Below are 20,527 nucleotides of genomic sequence, written 5' to 3' on the forward strand. Positions count from 1 at the left end.
GCAGGGGACAGAGTCATGGGAGCAGTTGAGACCTTATTTTTTTTTACCCCTTTTTCCTGGTATCCAATTGGTAGTTACAGTCTTGTCTCATCGCTGCTACTCCCGTACGGACTCAGGAGAGACGAAGGTCGAGAGCCATGCGTCCTCCGAAACACAACCCAACCAAGCCACACTGCTTCTTGACACAATGCCCACTTAACCCGAAAGCCAGCCGCACCAATGTGTCAGAGGAAACACTGTGTCAGCGTGCACTGCGCCCGGCCCGCCACAGGAGTCGCTAGTGTGCGATGGGACAAGGACATCCCTGCCGGCCAAACCCTCCCCTAACCCGGACGACGCTGGGCCAATTGTGCGCCACCCCAAGGGTCTCCCAGTGGCAGCCGGCTGCGACAGAGCCTGGACTCGAACCAGGACCTCTAGTGGCACAGCCTTAGACCACTGCGCCACTCGGGAGGCCCACAGGAGGAGTGGGACTTGAGGGGACTAATTCACTGAGCAGTGTGTTTTAGTCTTTTTAACTTACACATTTATCTATAACCTAATAATGAATCTCCGTCTGTCCTCTCTCTCTCAGTGCTCCCAGGGCTGTCGGAGCAGCCTGCTCGGATGGCTCTGTGGTCGGAGTGTAGTGGTTCTGGTGCACTGTTCCACGCTACGCTGGACCGGGTGCTCAAACACATGCACCACTGCTACACTCGCCCACTGCAGGAGAGACACCCACATACCGCAGCTGACACGGGTAGGCACTCTTCTTTATATGTCTTAAAATGTAGAACTACTGTGTTGTGTTTAACTATGTGTGTCCAACATATGCGAATGCAGCTTATTTCTATGTGAAAACTGAAATGGTCTATTCATCCCTTTTTCCATTTTAGTATGCCAATTGAGTATCATATTGTGATTTTTCTTTTAATACAGAGCATTAGGAAAGTATTCAGACCCCTTCCCATTTTCCACATTTTGTTACGTTACAGCTTTATTCTAAAATTGATTAAATAGATATTTTTTCGTCATCAACCCATACTCAATACCCCTGAATGACGAAGCGAGAACAAGCTCTGTCAGGTTGGATGGGGAGCGTCGCTCTGTCAGGTTGGATGGGGAGCGTCGCTCTGTCCGGTTGGATGGGGAGCGTCGCTCTGTCAGGTTGGATGGGGAGCGTCGCTCTGTCCGGTTGGATGGGGAGCGTCGCTCTGTCCGGTTGGATGGGGAGCGTCGCTCTGTCAGGTTGGATGGGGAGCGTCGCTCTGTCAGGTTGGATGGGGAGCGTCGCTCTGTCAGGTTGGATGGGGAGCGTCGCTCTGTCAGGTTGGATGGGGAGCGTCGCTCTGTCCGGTTGGATGGGGAGCGCCTCTCTGTCAGGTTGGATGGGGAGCGTCGCTCTGTCAGGTTGGATGGGGAGCGTCGCTCTGTCAGGTTGGATGGGGAGCGTCGCTCTGTCAGGTTGGATGGGGAGCGTCTGATCTGATCTGACCTGATCTAAATTTTGAGTCTAATAGCAAAGGGTCTGAATACTTATGTAAATAAGGTAATGTGCTAACATTTTGGAAAACCTGTTTTTGCTTTGTCATTATTGGGTATTGTGTGTAGATTGAGGGGAATTTAAAAGAAATCATTTTTAGAATAAGGCTGTAACGTAACAAAACGTCAAAGTCTAGGGCTGCGAAGGCTTTTGGGAATGCACTGTATATTAGGGATCGCTTGCTGTATATAATAAGGGTATGTGAGACCAGGGAGATGTACCTGTCCAGAGTTGTTTATTAGGAAATATACCTTTAAGCTTCATTGGGTTGTCCTTGATGATTTTCTTACATTGTATGTGGAGGTGTCACGTCGACTGGATGGGGACCCTTGTGTTGTATTTAAAAATGGTCTATGGGGACGTCGTCTGCAGGTTGGATAGGAGCGTCGCTCTGTCAGGTTGGATGGGGAGCGTAAATTAAATCAATCAATCAACAGGTGTGGATGAAATAGCTCTGAATCAACTCATTTGAAGGGGTGTCTGTCAGGTTGGATACTTTTGCATATATATATGTCGCCCTGTCAGGTTGGATGGGGAGCGTCGCTCTGTATATGGATATATATATATATATATACTCTGTCAGGTTGGAAAAAAGTATTTAGTCATGCCACCAATTGTGCAAGTTCTCCCACTTAAAAAGATGAGAGAGGCCTGTAATGTTCATCAGAGGTACACTTCAACTATGACAGACAAAATTAGAAGAAAAAAAATCCAGAAAATCACATTGCAGGATATTTAATGAATTTATTTGCAAATTATGGTGGAAAATAAGTATTTATTTTGCCCCACTGTGTATATATATTCTATACAAAGTGCATGTGCAAGTGACAAGTATGGTGTGTTTGTGATTAAGTCTGTTTGGTTGTATAATATAAATAATGCCATTTAGCAGACGTTTTTATCCAAAGCGACTTAGTCCATGCTGCATATATAATTACACCATGGTGTGTAGTGCAGTAGTCACTGTCTACATCTCACACAGCTGTCTCAGTACTGTCACTGTATATATCTCACACAGCTGTCTCAGCACTGTCACTGTATATATCTCACACAGCTGTCTCAGTACTCACTGTCTACATCTCACACAGCTGTCTCAGCACTGTCACTGTATATATCTCACACAGCTGTCTCAGTACTGTCACTGTATATATCTCACACAGCTGTCTCAGTACTGTCACTGTATATATCTCACACAGCTGTCTCAGTACTGTCACTGTATATATCTCACACAGCTGTCTCAGTACTGTCACTGTATATATCTCACACAGCTGTCTCAGTACTCACTGTCTACATCTCACACAGCTGTCTCAGTACTGTCACTGTCTACATCTCACACAGCTGTCTCAGTACTCACTGTCTACATCTCACACAGCTGTCTCAGTACTGTCACTGTATATATCTCACACAGCTGTCTCAGTACTGTCACTGTATATATCTCACACAGCTGTCTCAGTACTCACTGTCTACATCTCACACAGCTGTCTCAGTACTGTCACGGCTGTCTCAGTATATATCTCACACAGCTGTCTCAGTACTCACTGTATATATCTCACGCAGCTGTCTCAATACTGTCACTGTATATATCTCACACAGCTGTCTCAGTACTGTCACTGTATATATCTCACACAGCTGTCTCAGTACTCACTGTCTACATCTCACACAGCTGTCTCAGCACTGTCACTGTATATATCTCACACAGCTGTCTCAGCACTGTCACTGTATATATCTCACACAGCTGTCTCAGTACTGTCACTGTATATATCTCACACAGCTGTCTCAGTACTGTCACTGTATATATCTCACACAGCTGTCTCAGTACTGTCACTGTATATATCTCACACAGCTGTCTCAGTACTCACTGTATATATCTCACACAGCTGTCTCAGCACTGTCACTGTATATATCTCACACAGCTGTCTCAGTACTGTCACTGTATATATCTCACACAGCTGTCTCAGTACTGTCACTGTATATATCTCACACAGCTGTCTCAGTACTGTCACTGTATATATCTCACACAGCTATCTCAGTACTCACTGTATATATCTCACACAGCTGTCTCAGTACTGTCACTGTATATATCTCACACAGCTGTCTCAGTACTGTCACTGTATATATCTCACACAGCTGTCTCAGTACTGTCACTGTATATATCTCACACAGCTGTCTCAGTACTGTCACTGTATATATCTCACACAGCTGTCTCAGCACTGTCACTGTATATATCTCACACAGCTGTCTCAGTACTGTCACTGTATATATCTCACACAGCTGTCTCAGTACTGTCACTGTATATATCTCACACAGCTGTCTCAGTACTGTCACTGTATATATCTCACACAGCTGTCTCAGTACTCACTGTATATATCTCACACAGCTGTCTCAGTACTGTCACTGTATATATCTCACACAGCTGTCTCAGTACTCACTGTATATATCTCACACGGATGCCTCTCTCTTCCCTCCCCAGTGATCCGGCTGGTGGTGAGTGAGATGGTGGACAGGAGTGATCTGGCCTCCTCCCCTACCTGCCACCCCCCTTCGGCCCGGTCCCAGGACGTGGTCCCCCCTTCGGCCCGGTCCCAGGACATGGTCACAGTGTTTCAGTTCCACAGCTACGTCTCAGAGCACAGCGTGGAGGACATGGAGGAACACCTATTGCAGGTAGCCAGAGAAGGTAAGACTCAGGACCAACACACATTCTGACCTACATGTTCTTCAATCATTTCATCCAAACTGCTCACATGCGTTTGCATAGCCAGGTGCTAAAATAAAACTGGGTTCAATTTTTGACTCATGATTCACGTCAAGGCCCGTCCATCCCATCTCCTCATTGGTATTTAGGAGTATATACCCACGTGGTTGATTGAAAGATGAACTGAGGTCCATACTCCAGTATAGTTGATGGTAATACACCTTCAAGTTGGTTGCCAACCTCCATATAAAGTCCACAAAAGAAGAAGACTGAAGGAGGAGAGATTATTTGATTTGATTTAACTAGGCAAGTCAGTTAAGAACACATTCTTATTTTACAATGATGGCCTACTCCGGCCAAACCCTCCCCTAACCCGGACGACGCTGGGACAATTACTAGAACCTAACTAGGTTCCCCTTTTATCTGTGGATTAATTGTCAAGAGTAGAGAACACACAATTTTGTGTGACTCAAAATGGCTCAAAATTCTACAAAGATCCAGAAAAAAAGGTCTGAGTGTTTTTCAGGTAAATTAACAACCCAGTGTTTATTTCCCAGGACAAGTTGTCTAGTGACAATAAGCTAGCTAGCTAAATGGCCATGAATGCGTCATGTGTTTTCAAACTGTCCCCAAATTAAAATAGTTGGTTCAGAGTTTTTGGTATTTCTACCTACGTGTCCTGATCACATCTGGTGTGGACGGTCCAAATCAACATGCGCGATGGCGGACGCACGTCTGCCCGACGTAGTCAGGATGTGAGCGGGTCCACACATGGTCCACTGAACAAAACTAGGCTTGTAAGTACCTGTGAGTTAATTGAGTTATTTTGTCCTCCCCTCAGCTGTGTTTGCGGAGGGCCTGAGTGGTGGCGACCCGGAGCGTTGTCTAAAGGAACTGGATGAGGTCTCACACACCGGCCTGTGTCCCCGGCAGCAGACCCTCAGGGCGCTGGCTTCCCTCCTCTCCCACCAAGACCCCCAGCTCAGCGAGGCTGCAGCTGCCTACATCACCTCTGCTTCCTCACACACACCCTTCAGGTCAAAGGTCAGTGTGTGCGTGTCAGTAGGCTTGATCCTTGACCCGCTCAGGCTAAAGTAAACATAGCCCTAATATAAACACCATTTGCCTGTCAAGGTCACTAAGCCTGCCTAGAATACTGGACAGGTGCTATGACTGGGCAGTAACTTTTTGTTCATTTGTGTTTCTGTGTGTCTTTACAGGCGGTGGATTGCTACACACAGGCCTTGTGGGAGGCTGGAGTTCAAACCCAAAGGTCTGCCTGTGCTGCTCTTAGTTGTCTACAGGTCAGTGTTGCTTTTCGCTTTTAGCTATAGAACCGACATTTCCCCTTCATATTCATATGATGCATCTTATTGTGATGTCTCTCTGAAGTGAGAGGATCTGTTACACCGGCTATCAAACCCCTCTGTTTCTTTCTCCATCTCAGGCAGTAGAGAGCCTCCGGGCGGTGGTGTCACTGTGCGACTCGGCAGACGAGGAGCTTCGCCATGTTGCCATAGAAACCCTGCTCACTTTCGGTGAGTGACAGTTTGACAAAAAAATCTTCTGTCCATTTTTAGCCCCATCAAATGTCTGTTTTAAGCAAAAGATGAATTTGATTGACTTATACAGGTGAAGAGGGCCGCCTGGCGTATGAGCAGCTGGACACGATGCCCCGAGAGATGGTACGACTGGGGACGCGGCGAGGGAACGCCGTCACCACCGCCTTCTGAAAGCACAGGACTAACTAAATGAACCTAGGAGCCTCACATCCACAGGAGGGGGACCCCTCTAGAACCCCCCCTCCCTCCCCCCCGCCCGCGCCTGTGCTTTGAGCCATGCAGACTAGACATGCGTTTAAATGGACACAGCTAGGGGGAGTGGCCGCATCAACGCAGAGGAGCCCAACTAAACATGGAAGGGCCACGTCTCATCCTTAAACAGACTGGTGTAAATCCTAACTGTCCATTCTCTGACCACCACTATTAAACCATCTCTCACTGCACAGACAGAGCATCTCTACCATCACAACTTATTATGATTATCACGGCTGTGTTTCATATATGATATCCTTATATAACTGCTATTCATTTGTTTTAGGAGGTGACGTTCATTAGACAAAAGGTTATTTGCGCTTTTCGAATTGCACTGTGTCAGACATGTAAATATAATAGCATTATACTCTGAACTGGATTTATTTGGTGTTATGTACTGTTGAGATTCAGGGATTTTACAGACCGTTTGAACACTTTCTGTCAGAGGGTGCCATGGAAGATCATTTAGGGGACAAATGACAGTCATATCGCTCGGAAGGAGGTAGTTAAAAGCAACGCTCGCAAGTCCTCGTCAACATGCATAAAGAAGGAAGTCTTTCCCTAAATAGTAGTTACCAGTAAGCAATGTTCTCACTCCAACATGCACAACATGAAGAGAGAGTCATACTTGGACTGCCTTTCAAACGAAGTTCTCTACTCACACATGCCTGGGATCTACATACAGAGATTGAATGTCTGCTTGCTGGGAACTGATGAGATTTGATCATGATTTATTTCATTGGAAGCAGGTACGACTGGAGGAGTGAGTGTGAGTCAGGGATAGTTAGTATGAAAGGAGAATGCACTTTCTCCACAACTGTACAGTGCAGAACCAAGGGCCTGTCTAAGTGGATGATGCTTTGAATCGGCAAGGACCGAGGCTATAGCGCTCTGCCTAGCTTTTTATGCCAGTTGTATCTATACTACTGAGTCTGGGGCTTCTTCAGCATGACAACAAAGTGTTTTTCTCCACTTAATTTATTTACATCACATTTGTGATTCTAATATTTAATTTTCATTTACTTTTGAGTAAGAGGGCAGAATGCAGATACTATTTCACTTGTAAAAGTTGTATATTTGGTGTTTTTTTTGTGCTCATGTTTGATTTTTTTAAAGTTTCATTAAAAAAAGGACTCATTAACATGGGAATGATCTTGCTTACATAAAATGTTACTGGAAATATATATTTTTCCACTCTTTTAAATGTATTTGTACATTAAGTAAGATGGATGGCTGGTATTATTTGGAGGATTTACGGACATAATCAGAGAGCGTTTCCCCCGCTACTTTATTACGCAAGGAAAGCCTGAAAATGAACATTTATTCTGAAGATATCTTTAACCTGGCCACTACACCCAGGCTCACCTACAAAGAACAACCATAAACAACCATCAGAATTATCTTAATCCTGTGACATGAGATCGGCTTCTAACCGCACTGTCCTAAAGCCATAACGATACGAAAAGGTGTGTTTTAGGCGGTAATATGTGAAATAATATTTGTTCTTTTGTATATTAAAGCTTTAAAATGTGTGAAAGTTGATACTAAAACTGAAGATGGCTTTGAGTTTGGCCTGGTGTATGTTGATCATGGTCTTTATTTTGAGTAACAATGCCTCTTTCTCCCATGACGTGAATAGCATTACATTATTTTGGTATGATACTCGTAACTTCAACAACTCCTCTAATTAATGTGTTTTTTTCTCCATGATGCAGCGGTCTCCATCTTTCTTTGTGCTAAAAGTAACCCGTGATGAATTAATGTTGCCTCTATTCAACTCCCAAGTCAGACTGAACATGTAGACAGAATAATGAAACGTTATGACATTGATCATATTTCATGTAAATACACAGTAAGGACATGTTACATTGCTCCAGTACTGACTGTATTCATTTCCCTGCTCAATGAAAGTGGCAATAAAGTTTATTTTTGCATAATTATGAAAATAAGTTGGACGATTGTTTTATTTATTGGGAGAGTAATGATTTAAATAATGTTTTAGCCTAGTATCAAAACCAGTGGAGGCTGCTGAGGGTAGGACGGCTCATTAAACTATGAGTTTGGTTTATTTGATGCCATTCCGCTCCAGTCATTAGCACGAGCCCGGTGCCACCAACTCCTCTGATCGAAACTGAATAAATGAAAAACCAAGAAGCAGATCAATATTCAGTGCGTTTTCCAACCTATGAATGGTTTGGGATTGCAGCCAGAAACGTACATGGTTTTGTCATTTTGGACAAGGGAGCACAAAGACCTTCAAACAGAATGGAAAGGTGCATCATCTTGAGACGAGTCATGTTTATACCTGGTGATAACATGTCAAAAGGTGCATCATCTTGAGACGAGTCATGTTTATACCTGGTGATAACATGTCAAAAGGTGCATCATCTTGAGACGAGTCATGTTTATACCTGGTGATAACATGTCAAAAGGTGCATCATCTTGAGACGAGTCATGTTTATACCTGGTGATAACATGTCAAAAGGTGCATCATCTTGAGACGAGTCATGTTTATACCTGGTGATAACATGTCAAAAGGTGCATCATCTTGAGACGAGTCATGTTTATACCTGGTGATAACATGTCAAAAGGTGCATCATCTTGAGACGAGTCATGTTTATACCTGGTGATAACATGTCAAAAGGTGACAGTGACGAGAGACATGTTAGTCACTGCTGGATGTTAAGAGGCGTTGGGAAAGTAAACCCAGTCATCCTCTAGACCAGGGGTATTCACCACTTACCCTACGAGATCCAGAGCCTGCTGACTTACCTCAATTATATAATTACACACGTTTGGTGTCCCAGGTCGAAATCAGTCCCTGATTAGAGAGGAACAACAAAGGTCCCGAGTTGGAGTTTGAAGGCTCTAGTCTAGCCGTTAATGTTTTTCTTCTTAGAAGACTTTAGTGTTCAGGCAGGGATTGAGGCTATATAAACCAGCAGATGGTATTTCCATAAAGGGACCAGTATCAGTGTCTAGTGGTAACTCTAAAGATTCTACTCACATTAACCAGCATACTAACATATTTTACATACACTACATGGATTAAAAAAACTGGGCTCATTTTTATCCCAAGAAAGTATTAGAAAAAGAAACAATCATAGCAAAATATCAACTCTATTCTTCTAAAAAACATCCTTAGACATGTAAATAATGTCATCTGGAACAGAAAACAACCAAAGCAGACTTAATTCAGCAAAAAAGTGTTAATTTGCATATTCTGTAAAACAAAAATATACATTTCCTTTAATGTGCAGCTTTTCTCCAAAGTACATTCCACTAGTACTAAAAATCTGATTTGCCATAAATTGATCATATATTTTAATTTAGAAATATTACATTTAGTTAAATATACTTAATTGTATTGTCAAAAAGTGATTCATCCATTGATCCTGAGAGAGATCGACCTACAATAGGGCTGAGTTCTTTATTTAGCCACCATTACAATCACTGTTAGTGAAACAATGGGTTAGGTAGGGACTATGGCAGGATGCTTCAAAATGCCCAAATCCTCAATGTTACTTCAAACCAAATGCTGTAGAGACCAAAACACCCTAACAAGTATATTATAGGAATTCTGGTATTTAATTCATTTTACGTAAAATACATTTTTTTCAGAGTATAAACACTAATACAGTCCAGGCTTGTAATTGAGAGTAGCTGGCTTCTGTATTACAGTTCTACAATATATATATAAGTTTACATACATTTAGGTTGGAGTCATTAAACCACTCCACAAATGTCTTGTTAACAAACTATAGTTTTGGCAAGTCGGTTAGGACATCTACTTTGTGCATGACTCAAGTAATTTTTCCAACAATTGTTTACAGACAGATTATTTCACTAATCATTCACTGTATCACAATTCCAGTGGGTCAGAAGTTTATAAACACTAAGTTGACTGTGCCTTTAAACAGCTTGGAAAATTCCAGAAAATGATGTCATGGCTTTAGAAGCTTCTGACATCATTTGAGTCAATTGGAAGTGTGGATGTATTTCAAGGCCTACCTACAAACTCAGTGCCTCTTTGCTTGACATCATAGGAATTGTAGACCTCCACGGTTCATCCTTGGGAGCAATTTACAAACGCCTGAAGGTACCACGTTCAACTGTACAAACAATAGTACGCAAGTATAAACACCATGGGATCACGCAGTCGTCATACCGCTCAGGAAGAAGACGTGTTCTGTCTCCTAGAGAACAGCAAAGGACCTTGTGAAGATGCTGGAGGAAACAGGTACAAAAGTATTTATATCCACAGTAAAAGGAGTCCTATATCGACATAACCTGAAAGGCCGCTCAGCAAGGAAGAAGCCACTGCTCCAAAACCGCCATAAAAAAAGCCAGACTACGGTTTGCAACTGCACATGGAGACAAAGATCGTACTTTTTGGAGAAATATCCTCTGGTCTGATGAAACAAAAATAGAACTGTTTGGCCATAATGACCATCGTTATGTTTAGAGGAAAAGCATACACCCAAAGATGTGGTAAAATGGCTTAAGGACAACAAAGTCAAGGTATTGGAGTGGCCATCACAAAGCCCTGACCTCAAGCCCATAGAAAATTTGTGGACAGAACTGAAAAAGTGTGTGCGAGCAAGGAGGCCTTACAAACCTGACTCAGTTACATCAGCTGTGTCAGGAGGAATGAGCCAAAATTCACCCAACTTATTGTGGGAAGCTTGTGGAAGACTACCTAATACGTTTTACCCAAGTTAAACAATTTAAAGGCAATGCTGCCAAATACTAATTGAGTGTATGTAAACTTCTGACCCACTGGGAATGTGATGAAATAAATAAAAGCTGAAATAAATCATTTTCTCTCCTATTATTCTGACATTTCACATTCTTAAAATAAAGTGGTGATCCTAACTGACCCAAGAAAGAGATTTTTACTTTTTACTACTTTTTAAATGTCAGGAATTGTGAAAAACTGAGTTTAAATGTATTTGGCTGAGGTGTATGTAAACTTCTGACTTCAACTGTACACACAGCAATCTACACACAATACCCCATAACAGGTTTAAACATTGTTGCAAATTTATAAAAATAAAAAACAGAAAATACCTTATTTACATAAATATTCAGACCCTTTGCTATCAAATTGAGCTCAGGTGTATCCTGTTTCCATTGGTGATGCTTGAGCTGTTTCTACAACTTTATTAGAGTCTACCTGTGGTAAAATCAATTGATTGGATATGATTTGGAAAGGCACACACACACACATTACTCAGTGCATATCAGAGCAAAAACCAAGCCATAAGGTCGAAGGAATTGGCCTTAGAGCTCTGAGACAGGATGGTGTTGAGGGACAGATTTTGGGAAGGGTACCAAAACATTTGTGCAGCACTGAGGGTCCCCAAGAACACAGTGGCCTCCATCATTCTTAAATGGAAGAAGTTTTAAACCACAAAGACTCTTCCTAGAGCTGGCTGCCCGGCCAAACTGAGCAATCAGGGGAGAAGGGCCTTGGTCAGGGAGGTGACGGTCACTGACAGAGCTCTAGAGTTCCTCTGTGGAGATGGGAGAACCTTCCAGAAGGACAAACATATCTGCAGCACTCCACAAATCAGGCATTTGTGGTAGAGTGGCGAGACAGAAGCCACTCCTCAGTACAAGTCACATGACAGTCCGCTTTCAGTTTGCCAAAAGGCACCCAAGGACTCTCAGACCATGAGAAACAAGATTCTCTGGTCTGATGAAACCAAGATTGAACTCTTTGGCCTGAATTCCAAGCCTCACGTCTGAAGGAAACCTGTCACCATCTCGACGGTGTAGCATGGTGGTGGCAGCATCATGGGACTGGGAGACTAGTCAGGATCGAGGCAAAGGTGAACAGTGGAAAGTACAGAGATCCTTGATGAAAACCTGCTCTGGATCTCAGACTGGGGTCTCAGACTAAGCACACAGGCAAGACAGCGCAGTAGTGGCTTCAGGACAAGTCTCTGAATGTCCTCGAGTGGCCCAGCCAGAGCCCGGACTTGAACCCGATCGAACATCTCTGGAGAGACCCGAAATAGCTGTGCAGCGATGCTCCCCATCCAACCTGACAGAGCTTGAGAGGATCTGCAGAGAAGAATGGGAGAAACTCCCCAAATACAGGTGTGCCAAGCTTGTAGCTTCATACCCAGGAAGACTCAAGGCTGTAATCGCTGCCAAAGGTGCTTCAACAAAGTACTGAGTAAACGGTCTGAATACTTATGTAAATGTGATATTTCAGTTTTAAATGTTTAATACATTTGCGTACATTTCAATAATCTGTTCTCATTAATGTGGTATTGTGTAGATTAAAGAAAAAAAACGATTTAATCAATTTTAGAATAAGGCCGTAATGTAACAAAATGTGGAAAAATTCAAGGGGTCTGAATACTTTCCGAATATAGTGTGTGTGTGTGTGTATATATATATATATATATGTGTGTACACACACACAAAACATACTTTTATGAGCTGATTTGACCTGAACTAAGCATATATCTATGATGATTTTGTAACCAGTTATAACCATAGGCGAGTACACAAGGTTCTCCATCTCTGCAGGTGATCTGTTTATCAAGTCAAGATCCCTGATACATGTCCCCCTCCACCCTCTGAGGATGTGAATAAAACTGGTCTCCAGAGAAACTTGGACTCAAACAAATACTTAGATTTGCCCTAGAATAGCTACTTTTGGGGGTAATACATACCAATACAACTGTGTAGATTCAGAGAGCATATCTGAGTTGAGTTTCACAGGTCTATCAAGTATTTATACAATTGGCAGATTTTTCTATGCACAAAAATAAGGTTATTTTGTACATGTGATACATGGTATAGAAAAGTAAAATCTTAGGCGAGTACATGGAGAGCTACAGTACAGGTCTGCAGATGATCTGTCTATCTGGCCAAAATCACTTATACAGGTCCCCCTCCACCCTCTGGTGGTATGGATAAGTTATGTCTCCAGAGAAACCTAGACTCAAATAAAAGATCCTGTATCAAAATCAAATTACTATAGGAAGAATTGTGTTTTTTGGCTCGAGTGAAAATGACTCAAATGTTTTGACTCAAACCAGAACCTGCACTAAGAAGATAGCAGGCCAGGCTATTCAGAACACAGAACTGCCTCGGAGAAGAGTCCCGGCGGTGCACCACATTGTTTGCAAAAGAAAAATATTCTTCAAGCTCTGTCAGTTGGTTTTTGATCATTGTCAAGTCTTACCGTATAATTTCCACGCCGATTTAAGTCAAAACTGTACCGTGGCACCCCATATTATCAGTATATCCAACAGCGTTTAAGAAATATTACCTTCAGTGTTCTTGTGATCAAGCCATCAATGTTTTGTGATTATTGGTGTTGCAAAAATGTTAGCTAATGGGTTAGCAATTAGCATGTTTGACATTTCAGCAGAAATACTATCAGCTTTTTTAAGCGGTTTAGCAAAAATACGTCCCGGATTAATCGGCATACGGTCCCCAGTTATTGGCCACCTTACCATTTTGTTCAATTACGAGATATATCCATTAAATTGTTTACAAATTGTTTGCTTAAAAAACAATAAAAAAACAACCTTGTAGCCAAAGTGTTTACTAGATAGTTGACTAGCCTTCCAGTGAAAAGAAATGACCGGCCTGTCAACTTTTCAATTTCTCCCCTTTCCAACAGAATCAATTACATGACAAACGCTGCCAGTTTCTGCATAATTCAAGCAGGCAATGAGCCCCATCTGGTCTTTTTAAAAATGGTGGGTGGGGAAGCGAAACTAATGCGTGATAGTGAGAAGGAGAGATGTCATGGGAAAATGGCTTTTTCCCCCCCTCGATCTGTCCAACTTATCGCCTCTAAAATGTAAATAAAACACTAAAGAGTTTGTCAAACCTTAGAAGTAAACAGCGGCTTTGAGAATGATCGCATGCGACACACCAAGATGTAACGGAGGGTCAGTTCTCTCAACTCCAATACTATAGAGCCATTACCATGTCGACCAACACTCGAATAGAAACCTAGTTCACACCCCTGATTGAAGTTAGTCCCATTAGTCCTCTTTGTAGCCTCATTTGCACAGAATGGCCATGGGTTTACATTACTGTTATTTTCCAGACCATTTAAAGATGGTTACCTCAAGATGGGGGAAAATTAGCTAACTAGGCTACTCGTAAACATCTTGTCACCTTGGTAAGCAACTCATGTAGCTCTGACCTTGTGTTTTAGGTTATTGTCCTGCTGAAAAGGAGAATGTCTTCCAGTGTGTTGGAAAGCAGACTGAACCAGGTGTACCGCCAGGCTTTTGCCTCTGCTTAGCGCTATTCGATTCCCCCCCATTTAGTTACTGGGTGCATTGATACGCCAGCCAAAGTGTAATTAACTTCAATGCTCAAAGGGATATTCTTACCCATCTACCAATTGGTGCCCTTCATGGCAGGGCATTGGAAAACTCTGTATACTTAAGCAATAAGGCCCGAGGGGGTGTGGTATCTGGCCAATGTAGTCAAGCTGCAAAGATGAGTGCCTGGATACAGACTGTAGCATATTGGCCATATACCACAAACCCAAGGTGACTTATTGCTGTTATAAGCTGGTTCCCAATGTAATTAGAGCAGTAAAAATAAATGTCCAATCAAATTTTATTGGTGACACAGTTAGCAGGTGTTGTGAATAGCGAAATGCTTATGCATCTAGAGCCGACAGTGCAGCAGTAGCTAACAATTCCACAACAAAACCCAATACACACAATCTAGTAAATGAATGAGAATATATAAGTACAAAATATGGATGAGCAGTGACAGAGCAGTTAAAATGCAATAGTTTGTAAAGAATACAGTATATACATATGAGATGAGTAGTGTGAAATGTGGCATTAAAGTGACTAGTGTTCCACTTAAAGTGGCCAATGATACCAAGTCTGTAGGTAGGCAGCAGCCTCTGTGCTAGTGATGGCTGTTCAACAATGATAGCCTTGAGATAACTGTTTTTCAAGCACCTCACCTTCAGGATAGAAGCAGGGTGAACAGGTAGTGGCTCAGGTGGTTATTGTCCTTCATGATCTTTGCCTTCCTGTGACGTCGGGTGTTGTATGTGTCCTGGAGGGCTGGTAGTTTGCCCCCAGTGATGAAGAGTTTATGTCATAGGACAGTCCTGAAGCATATGTACAGTGTGCATTAAAACTGCACTATAACAAAATCCTAAGTGTAATTGACCACCAACAAATACCATTCAAAAAGTCAACAGCAAAGTAAAATAAAAACTAGCGAGGCGCCTCTTTTCATAGCCGCGTTGTAGAAAGTGTATGGTTAAAGTAAAAATCTTGCGCAAGTACCTCAGATGTTACGCAAAGAAAATAAAGTAACTAAAGGCATCAATGCCAGAATGTTGAGTGAGAAGCACAGGCGTCGCCTGAAGGATTTCACCAGTACTTTCAGTCAATCATCCTCCCGAGGGTTAATTTTCCTTTTGTTCTGTGACCTCAACTTCTGTGACATGATCATCATCTTCTGTGACATCATCTTCTGTGACATCATCATCTTCTGTGACATCATCATCTTCTGTGACATCATCATCTTCTGTGACATCATAATCATCATCATCTTCTGTGACATCAGACCTGGGTGTGAAAACACTGTTGGTACTGGGGGTATCAGATTCTTCTAGTCCCTCAAAATTGTCATCGGCCTCAAGCGCAATCTCTCGCAGGTCCTCTAGACTTTCCGGACTCTTTCCAGTTAACCTCTGAGAATAGATAACAGAATATTAGCTTTGAACGTCGCACACTACCTTACATTTAAAAACATCCACCATAGACCTTAAACGAGATAGAAACTAAAAGGAGTTTGTGGCCATCAATGTCCCAGCTCTTACCTCTATCATGTCAGCCATGTGCTGTACATGTTGGACCAGTTCCTGAAGCTCATCATTCTCAGTCTTCAGCTGGGCTATCTGCTCATCCTTGGCCTCGATGCCTTTGTGCAACTGCGCAAACAAGGTAATAAAGTCACTCAATGTGGCAGACATTTTTTTAAGGTAGCTTCAGACTTCACCATCCTCTAAAATGTTAAACGTTATCAGCTCAAGGTCAATGGCTAAAATACCACTATGCGCCAAGGCCCCAAAAGACAACATGGGGCAGAATTCCATGAGATTAATGGTTTCAGAGATATGGATAGTTCAGACCAACACCCATTGTTCCAGCTGGAGTGTTGCCAGAGACTATGAGATCGACTCATTTTGAACCGTGGGAACAGGACAAGTTCATTAAACATTAGTCAGCAGCCTTCAGTGATTAACTGACCTCCTCATTCTCCTGGAGCACGTTGTAGAGAGCTTTACGTCTCTCCTCGGCTACCTCTTTCCAGTAGGAAGAGGGAGGGGTTTCTGAAACAGGGGGGGATAGGCCATTTCAATTAAACTACTGGACAAACATATATCAATAAATAAAATGAAGACATTCAGCTCTGGGATGACGATAACGGACATTATACATGTAGACCAAATGTGAGCCAAGTCCATGTTGATGAAACATTGTTGGGATAAATGAGTTAAGCATAACGATCAACCATAAAAACTATTTGTCCTTGTAACACCTTGAATACCAACATACCTTTGACCATTAGCGCGTAGGTCTCCTTGGTAACGCCGTCGGGTCGATTGTCATTCTCTGCTTTTGGTGATGCGACAGCAACTTCAGCCTTCACCCTCTTTGAGCCCGTCACTTGTTCTGCGTTCCACCGTTTCCTTTTGAAAGCCACCTTTCCTGTCTGAACACATGTAAACCTATAATTACTTGACCTGCACGTCAGTGGTAGATGGCACACATTTGACCAAAAACACTTTATAGTTAACCAAGTATAGCAATGTCAGTGACAAATTCCAATTGCATACCGGTATTACTTTGCCTAGGTTTGTATTGCCTGCAGAAGGCTGGAGGACTTGCAGGGTTTTCCTTGTGGGTCCCATGGTCTTGAATGGATCCACTCAACAACAAGAAAGCTGTAAGATAAAAAGCATATAAAGTCACATCCACATTCAAATGAATAGTTACATGTTCAAGTCAGCATTCACGGGATTACACGCAAAACAGGCATTAGTTACACACAACCCCCCCCCCCACCCCACCCTTGTTGTACCTTAATGGTTTCTCATTGGTGGGAAACAACCCAATCTGCACTCCCTGACCCAAGTATTGTGAGCATTCACCTGGGCATAGTGCCATTCAACTGCTCTTACTCCGGTTACACTCGTGATTGTCATTGTGGGATGGCAAAATAAGTGAAGTGACTGAATGGCTCTACGCATCTTAACTGAAGGTTCAAATGTTACTCAAAATCATTTCCAGTACTACAGATGTGCTTGATTGAACTACTGTTGCAAAAGAACCAATTGAAAGTCCAAACCTAGTCGACCTGGCACTCCAGACAGGCTAACGCAAACTCAGTCCTGGAAAGATCAAGTAGTATTTGAACCCATGTCTGGTATGCAACTGACTGGCAGGCAACGGAAAGGGGCAGGTCCATCCTGCTCTGAGCACCATTGATGGGGCGACTGCCTTATATTCCCACGGGCAGCGATTGGCCTTCAGTCATCATCTTACTCGCTGACATTCTTGAACAAATAATTACCGTGGGAACTGTTCTCAAAAAGGTCATAATGGACAACTACAAGTTAGTGTGCAAACAAACCAAAGCAAGTTCAATTGAGGCAGACGTCAAATTTGGAAAATATTGAGTTAATTCCGAGGTGTGCACAAGTAGACAATAATTAGTTTGAAGGATGTGAGGTCACTGTTCAAGACCTGTTAACCACTTGTAAGGTCTCGTCATACAAAAGGGTTTGTGCCTTGCACATTATACTTTGTTAACTTGGCATTAGTAGAGCAAGCATGCAGCAGACTGTCAGGTAATATTGGCTGACAAGCAGACTGTGGCTATGAAATTGAAAGCACAGAATTGCTAGAATATGATTTTATGCTGTAGCGTTGACCTCCCTTTCACTGGAACTAAGGGGCCTATATGGAACACATTTCCACTGCCCCAGAGGTCAATGGCGGCAAGCTTTACACCTCTCCAGCCGAAGCTTGGCATTGCGCATGGTGTTCTTAGTCTTTAGGAAACCCATTTTATGAAGATCCCGATAAAGTTGCTTCGAGGCAGTTGGAACTCGGTAGTGTGTTGCACAGGAAAGATGATTTTTTTTATATATATATTTTTTAACACGCTTCAGCACTCAGAGGTCACGTTCTGAGAGCTTGTGACCTACCACTTCAGTTGTTGCTCCTAGACGGTTCCACTACACAATAACAGCACTTACAGTTGACCGGGGAAGCTCTAGCAGGGCAGAAAATTGACAAAATGACTTGTTGGAAAAGTGGCATCCTATGACAGTGCCACGGTGAAAGTCACTGAGCTCTTCAGTAAAGCCATTCTACTGCCAATGTTTGTCTATGGAGATTGCATGGCTGTGTGCTCCATGTTACGCACCTGTAAGCAGCAGGTGTGGCTGAAATAGCCCAACCCACTAATTTGATATGGTTTCCACATACAAAAGTGTCACCCAAAATTTACATGGTAAATTATACAATGGGTTGAGTGAAATTACTTAATTTTTTACTTCAGATTGGTGATGTTAATATAGAAGTCCGTTGCTTTAAACAGATTTTGCATCTTTGGTCTAATCATACTTGCCTGTCCTCACACCTTGATCAGACAGTCATTGGAAATTAATGTACTTCTGGTGTAGCAAAAAACGCAAGGACACCATCTGTCTGATCAAGGCTTTCGAAGGCAGCTACGAAATTCAAACCGCAGCGGGGGGTGCTCTTTATTAAAGCCGCTGGCCACAAACACATGGATATTTGACAGTCAAGAAATCACTGAAATAAGAGCCAACTCATTTACCCAGTTAGGCCTAAATGTGGAGATAATTCGTTGAAATGATCCAGTCAAGTGTTTACCTTTTCGTATTGGCCCACAAGGAGCTGAGCTGCCATAAGGCTACTACAGGTTATTTTATCGACAGGTATATGTAGTATACCCAAGCTCATTGTGGGTTGTCTTTGTAGAGCGCAAATGGCACATGTAGCAGCAGTGAATTGGCCTATCACCATACGTCAATTTGAGTGATTAATCTGCGAGCCTATTGATCACAGTAAAACAAGCTCATCAACTACAATATGGAGTGATCGCTTGGTAAATGTTGATGAGTGAGCCGTTTTAAGGTACTAACGGAGTAATTTTTATGCATAGTCTTCAACATATGGATTACGGTCATTTTATACCAGTGTTGAAGCTATGCCATTCCAAAAATACATAACAGGAAGCAGCAACACATTTTCTACTTGAGGAATATTTAAAATAAAAATTTGTATAAGTGATTTAAAGAACCCCAAAACGTGCTGTGATTTAATTAATTTGTCTTGATAGTAACAAACCATGTTATTGTCAGAATGGACTTTAGACGTTGTGACCAAAAGACTATCACTATATTGATATTCCCCTTTGAACAAAATTAAAGCAAAAACACTGATTGCTCAGCATTAGACCCGAATCCACTGGCCTAACGTTAGATTAACTTTTTTAATTGTATTGTTACAAGTCCAACGATCTAACCACTAGGCTACCTGCCGCTTTTACCTCGAATTACTCAGGATTTATTCCCAGGTTTAAATATTCCGAATGGAGAAAATCCTAAAAAGTCGATTTACTACAGTTGAAACAGTGGCTTGAGAAGGACAAAAGAATATCGTTAGAATGCAGACGAGAATGTCTTGATACGGGAAGAGTGTGCTATAAATGGTTATTTAACATTGTAACAATAGAAAGAAGCCGCCAAAAATGCATTGAGGTGGCTGGCATGGTATGGCCAGACCAGAGGTGAAAGTCAACTGAATCTTTGGTATGACCAGGTTTTGGGTAATGGCAACTGGCTAAATAGTTAACAATCTATGTCTTGCTCAAAAAGAACGTGGACCAAATTAGTAAAGTAGAAAACAAAAATAATTTCAGTAGGGCATAATCTGGTACAGTAACGTAAACTACAGCCAAGCCAACATTCAAATTCTAAAAAATAAATAACCCGCTAACCTCTGTGTGAAACACTCACTGATTTAAGAATATTTGACCTTTGAGTGAAATTAAACAGTTTGGAAAACCATATAATAATGTAACTTACTGTTTTGGCAGCTTCCGCGAGTGTTACAGCGAAGATGTCTTTGCTTCTTTAATTCTCCGAGTCACGTTTCTTTCTTGCCACCTCGCGCCAGGAGCTTAAATATCCTGTTAAATCACGTGACACATGTGATGCTTCTTCCGGATTTGGTCAATTCTTCAAAATAAGAGTTTTGACATGACCTCTGTTGTCCAGCACATAAGAACCAAGCATACCGAGATCGTTCAACTTTATGATACAAGTACCAAACTTGGTACACTAATTAATGATCGGGTGATTCTGCAACTTCGGGCACTTTGGCAGTGCAAACTTTCAGAAATAAAAACTTATTCAAACACCGTTTTACCAGTATTGCA

At 42.2% G+C, this 20,527-nt stretch overlaps 2 protein-coding genes across 4 annotated transcripts in view; one reads left to right on the top strand and one right to left on the bottom strand.

Annotated features, from left to right (window-relative positions):
- ripor2 (RHO family interacting cell polarization regulator 2) overlaps window positions 1-7,980 on the top strand; it is a 103,907-nt gene extending 95,927 nt beyond the window's left edge. For all 3 annotated transcript variants that reach the window (XM_065020253.1, XM_065020254.1, XM_029662838.2), the window contains 6 exons: window positions 575-739; window positions 3,993-4,199; window positions 5,059-5,261; window positions 5,438-5,521; window positions 5,665-5,755; window positions 5,850-7,980. In XM_065020253.1, coding sequence (XP_064876325.1) covers window positions 575-739; window positions 3,993-4,199; window positions 5,059-5,261; window positions 5,438-5,521; window positions 5,665-5,755; window positions 5,850-5,950 — 851 coding nt within the window. In that variant the 3' untranslated portion in view covers window positions 5,951-7,980. The remainder of the gene's footprint in view (window positions 1-574; window positions 740-3,992; window positions 4,200-5,058; window positions 5,262-5,437; window positions 5,522-5,664; window positions 5,756-5,849) is intronic.
- A 6,640-nt stretch (window positions 7,981-14,620) lies between these two features.
- LOC115131264 (geminin-like) lies at window positions 14,621-20,263 on the bottom strand. The gene is made up of 6 exons (XM_029662840.2): window positions 20,175-20,263; window positions 16,890-16,997; window positions 16,609-16,765; window positions 16,300-16,382; window positions 15,870-15,980; window positions 14,621-15,740 (listed from the first exon to the last, which is right to left on the bottom strand). The coding sequence occupies exons 2-6, from the start codon at window positions 16,962-16,964 to the stop codon at window positions 15,453-15,455; spliced, it is 714 nt and encodes a 237-aa protein (XP_029518700.2). The 5' UTR covers window positions 16,965-16,997; window positions 20,175-20,263; the 3' UTR covers window positions 14,621-15,452.
- Window positions 20,264-20,527: the final 264 nt, after the last annotated feature.

Source organism: Oncorhynchus nerka, linkage group LG7 (assembly GCF_034236695.1).
Source record: "Oncorhynchus nerka isolate Pitt River linkage group LG7, Oner_Uvic_2.0, whole genome shotgun sequence".
Taxonomy (NCBI): Eukaryota; Metazoa; Chordata; class Actinopteri; order Salmoniformes; family Salmonidae; genus Oncorhynchus; species Oncorhynchus nerka.